Source organism: Arachis ipaensis, chromosome B03 (assembly GCF_000816755.2).
Source record: "Arachis ipaensis cultivar K30076 chromosome B03, Araip1.1, whole genome shotgun sequence".
Classification (NCBI taxonomy): domain Eukaryota; kingdom Viridiplantae; phylum Streptophyta; class Magnoliopsida; order Fabales; family Fabaceae; genus Arachis; species Arachis ipaensis.
Window position 1 is genome coordinate 113,261,571 of NC_029787.2, and position 6,758 is coordinate 113,268,328.

The 6,758-nt window shown below is 29.0% G+C and overlaps 1 protein-coding gene across 1 annotated transcript; it reads left to right on the forward strand.

The window, feature by feature from the left end:
* Window positions 2,772-3,893, forward strand: LOC107633611. Its single transcript, XM_021119290.1, has one exon. It carries the CDS (start codon window positions 3,160-3,162, stop codon window positions 3,814-3,816), a length of 657 nt encoding a protein of 218 aa, XP_020974949.1. The 5' UTR covers window positions 2,772-3,159; the 3' UTR covers window positions 3,817-3,893.

The window sequence follows — 6,758 nt, forward strand, 5'->3', positions numbered from 1 at the left end:
TTAAATAATAGCGGTAAAATAAAATATTTTTTGTAATGCACAATGATTCTAAATTAGATGGAACACTACTCAAGTTTAGTGTACTGACCTGCTTAAATATTATTTAATATATTCAGTAGCTTTTTAAAAGATTAACTTTTCTAATTTTAATTTTAATCATATAAATTGGATATAATAATTTAAACATTAAAAATAGAAACATTAAAAAAAATGTTATTTTTTAAATTTTATATTTAATTTTTTAAATTATCTTTGTTTTTATTATTTTTTTAAAACATTAATTTACATTTTTGTAATATCCCTTCACCATATTAAACAATATTATTTCTCTTACTATATACTAATATCTGTACATATACCTATTATTGACTATTAAATTACATTGGCCTTCTTTCTTGTTTTTTTTTTCTTCTCCTGCTACCTTCTCTTCACCCGATCATTATGAATTATCACCACGTATTATCATCGCAACTTTTACCCTCGTCTATCACTATAATCTACAACCATCTATGCTGTTAACTTTTATGAGTTGTTGAAGCTTTGCTGGAAAAATTAAGACACAAAGCATTTATAATTTTTGGCCCAATTATAAAAATTTGATGTCAGTAATCCTATAAAACAATATCAAAATTTATTATTTCGAACTAAGTTAATAAAAAGCAGCACATAAAAGTAAGTTTTTTAACTAAAAATTTATATATTTAAGTCGCAGTGTAATATAATACATTGAGACAAAATCCAGCCATTGCAATTCCACGTGTGGCTGCTACCATATACAATTAACATTTATTTCAATATACACATTAATTAAACTATACTTTATTGCTTGGTTTTACATTTTTATAAAAAATGATATCATATCTTCGGGATGAGATTGATTTTCATAATCGAATGTGAATCTTCTTATTAGCATGATCGTCATTTGATTACTACCCAGAAACAACAGTTACTTTAAGTTCAGAATACTATTAGATAGCTATATAATAAGTATCTTTTAAATTATGTAATGCATAAAAGTTATATCTTTTGATTTATTTTAAAAGCTAAAAATTAAAATTAAATGATATTAGCTCTTTTATTAAGCACAGAGATAAACATCAAATGACTCAACAATTAGGTTCGATTAGAGAACAAAATATCCTACAATAAAAGAATCACTTAAGCTAAAAAATGCATAACAAAACATGACGTGTCTCGGCAAATATAAAATGCGATGGAAAAAAACTATATATCCTTTTGCAGTCGTGACTATTTTTGTAGTATATCTTTCATGTATGCATGTGCCTTATCCATAACTTCTAACTTCTTCGTATTGAATTCTTTGCTAACCAAGTCGATTGCTAACCTCGTCCTATCACTATCATAGACCTAATAATTTTAAAAAGTACGAAGCAATTAGAATAACATATATATACCTGGATACATATTACATTTTGTCCTAATAATAATGAAAAATTTAGAAAATGAATAAAGTTGGTTACCGTGATGCCAAAATCATCAGTCCATCCGCATTCTTTCATCCATTGAGCAATCCAGATACCGCAGTCATTACTGTTTAGTTAAATGTGTGATTGTACTAATTCATCAGTTTAACCGAACACATGATTCGTACATAACAAAATCAAAAGACATGACAGCAAAAAAAAATTTAAAATAATAATAATAAAAAAATTTAGAAAATGAATAAATTTGGTTACCGTGATGCCAAAATCATCAGTCCACCCGTACTCTTTCATCCATTGAGCAACCCAGATACCGCAGTCATTACTGTTTAGTTAAATGTGTAATTATACTACTTCATCAGTTTAACCGAACACATGATTCGTACATAGCAAACTTAATAGACATGATAGTACAAAAAATTTTTAAAATAATATTACTTACGAGCCTTTCCTCTGTTGTGGCAGGTCAGACGGTTCCACGATACGAAACTTAGAAATCTGAGGTACAGTGATCTCACTAGAATTGTAGAAAGATTTGTGTTCTAACATTCGTTCGATGAATATAGCCTGTGTGACATAAAATATAGTTGGATACTGTGTAGTGCAAGTAATGTAACGGGTTAATTTTTATTACCTGTCTAAAATGGATATATTATAAAAAAAATTAGAAATTATTAATTCGATATTAGTGTTAACAAATGAACCTTAATTTCAAATTAAACAAACTACTAAGGGTGTGTTTGGGGATCACGTTGAGGAATAGAAAAGCACGTTTGAGCGTCTTGAACGTTCCAATATGATGTTTGGCAACTTTTTGGAACCCCTAACCCAGAAGTGCTTTCACCTCTGAACGTACGTTCACGTGAAGCTACAAATTCAAGTTTCTGCGTTCACGTTAAGAAAATTAATTACCGTTGGAGGAATTAGGTAAGGAATTTATTCCATATCTACCAACTGTACCCTTCATTTCATCTATAAAAAGGATACACATAACCACATCATTTTACCATTAGTTCTCTGTATGTTCTTCCTCATTTCACCATTAGTTCTCTGTATGTTCTTCCTTATAGTTTTTTTTTTAGATTTATTTTCATTACTGCTAAGATAAAGATTTTAATTTTTTTTATTATTTTTAATTCTTTCTTTCATATTTTGATTTTATATTTTTTATTATATTTTTTATTATATTTTTTATTTATATGATAAATATTTTTCATATCTTTTTTTAGTATTCTGATGTTATTTTTTTAATTTTCTATTGTTATATTTTTATTGTTTTTTTTATTTATATGACAACTATTGTTATAGAACAATGAGTAACAATGAATCTCTAAAGACAAAAGTAGCATGGGACATGGAGACTACTAAACAATTTATCCAAGCATGTTTAGATCAAGTTGCTAAACAGCAACGTAATGGAACCACTCTTACAAAAAAAGGTTGGAAGGATGCTTTGTCTCAATTTAATGAAAAAACTGGAAAACAATATGATAAGATTCAATTAAAAAATAAGTGGGACAATCTTAAGAAGGAATGGTCAGCATGGTACAAGCTTTTTGGCAAAGAAACGGGTTTAGGATGGGATTATACTAAACATACCGTTGATGCACCAAATGAATGGTGGGAGAGAAAATAATTGGTACGTAGTAACTTATTATTAAAGCAAAAATTTTAACTTTAATTTTGGTAACAAGTCTTGTGTTGATTAGTTGTACACATGCAGGAAAATCCCTTATATGGAAAATTCAGAAATAAAGGACTTCCTTTTAAAGATGAGTTAACTATATTATTTAAAGATGTTATGGCCGATGGCAAATTTGCTTGGGCTCCCTCATCTGGGATGTTACCTAGTGGCATAGAAGAATATGGTGATGGATATCGACCATACTTTGAGGAAGGTCATGTTGATATAGAAGAAGGTTCCGGAGATAGTGAAGAAGGTATAGGTGCTAGTGTGGGAGTTAATTCTGAATTTCAACATATAAATCTTAGCTCATCTCAAGAAAATAATAGTCAAAAGAGTACGGGAAAAAGAAAGAAAGATGTGGTTTGTGAAACAACAAAACAGAAGAAAAATTTTAAAGTCCCTGCCTCAAAGCAAATTGCGGATGCAATAAGTAGAATTGCCTATGCATCTGAATCACGCTCAACTATTGTGTCCACATTTCTAGTACCAGGTGCATCTATTGGGGAAGTAATGGCTGAGATTCAAAAGATGGAAATGATCACTAGTGATCCTGATTTTTATAGTCGTTGTTGTCAACTAATGATGTTTAAGCCTGCTAGAGAAATGTTTGTATCCTTAAAAGGATATGAGCAAAGATTGTTGGATTGGCTCAAACATGCAGCATATAATCCACTACCATTCATGTAAAATTAATATTTTTTTTTGTGATTTTCATGCAAAACTAGTTAAGTTATTATTGTACTCCATTTTAATTTGTCCATGAATTTTTTGTTATGCTAGGATAAGACAATAGAAATATTTGTATGTTGCTTATTTAGTTATTTATCATTTTATATAATATTTGTGGTACTTAATTATTGTTCTTATTATATATAATTTATTTCTTAGTTTGGTATTGATAAGAAATTATTTATATTCTTATGTAGGACTTACTTTTTGTTAATTAATTTGGAATGAACATGGAGTATTTATTTGAAGAGTATGAAAAGGAACAACATGAAGAATCAAAATTACTTTCCATTATAGAAGAAGAAATAGATGAAATTGAAAACATTTCTGCATTAATTGGTCAATATGCAGTCAATTATCTGTGCAAAAAACCATGCAGAACTAGTGAACAAACAGGTTATTTATGGGTACAAGAAATTTTATGTGGCCATGGCATTCGTTGTTATGAAATGTTTCGGATGGAAAAACATATTTTTTTTCAATTTTGTGATGAACTAGTTGAACATGGATTAAAATCTACAAGACAAATGGGAGTTCAGGAAATGGTTGCAATGTTCTTAAATACAGTTGGTCATGGAGTGGGTAATAGGATGATACAAGAAAGGTTTCAACATTCTGGAGAGACAGTAAGTAGACATTTTCATGAGGTATTGGTTGCTTGCTTGAGATTATCTATTAAATATATTAAGCCATCGGATTCTAAGTTTCAGAATGTTCATAGCAAAATAAAAAATGACCAACGATATTGGCCATTTTTTAAAAATGCTATAGGAGCAATTGATGGTACTCATATCCCATGTGTGGTTAGTCCAAGTGATCAACCCAAATTTATTAGAAGAAAAGGATATCCAACACAAAATATAATGGCTGTATGTGATTGGGACATGTGCTTTATTTTTGCTTTACCTGGATGGGAAGGCACTGCGCATGATACTCGTGTATTTGATAATGCTATTACAACTCCTACCATGAATTTTCCGCATCCTCCTCCAGGTTAATTTTTATCATTTTCTTACAAATAAACTATATTTACTTGGTTATCATGTAACTATTTTTTTTCTTCATTAGGTAAATATTATTTGGTAGATGCCGGTTATCCAACACCGAAAGGATATATTGGTCCATATAAATGTGAGCGCTATCATCTTGCATATTTTAGGCGTTCTTCTGGATTCACAAATCATAATGAAGTATTTAATTATTATCACTCAAGCTTAAGATGCACAATAGAAAGGACTTTTGGAGTGTGGAAAAATAGATTTGCTATCTTGCGACACATGCCCAAGTTCAAAATTGAAACTCAAGTGCAGATAGTGTGTGCAACAATGACTATTCATAATTTTATTAGAAGACTTCTGAAACAGATACTGAGTTTAATCAATATGAACATGCAAACATTCTTGATGGAGAAGATAATAGTTATGTTGGTGAAATCTCAGATCAAACTCTAACCATTAGCTCTTCTGCAGAAATGGACCGTGTTCGAGATTCGATTAGGGATCAAATTATTAATCACATGCAGTAGAAATAATAGTGTTCTTATGTAATAATTTTATATAAGATATTATTTTTTATGTATTTCATTAGTGTTTTATATTTTAATTTAATATTTATTAGTATTTTTATGTATTAAAATATATTTTGTCAATTTTTATATGTTACTTTAATTTAGTAAGTAAATATTAACTTTATTATAAAATGAATTAATAAGATTTATTCAAATATCTAAAGTAAAATAATAGAATAATATAAAAAATTATTTTAATTGATGTCTCTTTTAGTAATTTTTCATCTAAAAGTGATTTTGAGTAGTATAATCCAAACAACATTTACTTTACTATAATCCATTTTGACATAAAGATTGCCAAACATAAATCATGTTAATACAAACTTACTTTTCATCAAAATCAAGTTTGCAAAATCAATTCTATGCAAACTCCCGTTTGCAAACTGTAATCCAAACACACACTAAATCACTTACAAACTGAATATAGCAATGATCTTAAAATACAAATTCAAATCGTAATTTTAAACGATGTCGTGTTTTTTTTTTTTCGTTATATACAAAACATTCATAAATAATAGAGAATAAAAGTTGAAAAACTAATTTTACTTTTAAAAAAAATCAAACTGGACCACTTACTATGGTTTCAACTGATAATAGCCTACCGTAGTTTCTGTCTGGTATTTTACAAGAATCAAGCACAAGGATCTTTTCTTTTTTATTGTCTACGATCATCAGGAACCAATGCTCATTGAGGTCGTTGATGGGGACAAAAATCTACTTATTTACAAAATATAGAGGATTGTGAGTCTATGCTATTAAGATAAACATACAATTTGTATTAAATAAATCATATATTATTTACTAAAAATTAAAGGACTTACCCTTGACAAGTACTTCATCTTATACATGTAGTTATCTGCATATTGTTTCCTTAGTTGATTGGGTGGTCTAGACCATGTAAGTGCTAGTTGTTGGTTATATTGTCATAAAAAAACATGACATCAAATTATTCATATGCTGCTTGAAACTTAATCCAAGCAAAATGTTAAATACAAATTTATTCAGGGTATTTTTGTACTGAAACTTACCGAAAAAGTTATTGGCAGAAACTATACAGATGACAATTTGTTAAGCTTTTTATGCTCTTGTGTGAGAATGCAAGTAAGGGAATCTATAACCTACAAACAAATGCATTTATATATTTTTAATTTTACGATGAGGTAATGACCAAATCAGTACCCGAAATATTTAAACGCTGATATTTTGGTACCTGACTATTGTTATTGACAAAATGGTACCTGAATGTTTTAAAAATTTGCCAAGTGTGTCCTCGTGCTTGCCGGACCATAGCTCCGGCGAGTAAGATACTTACGTGTTCACCAGTTTTTGCTGA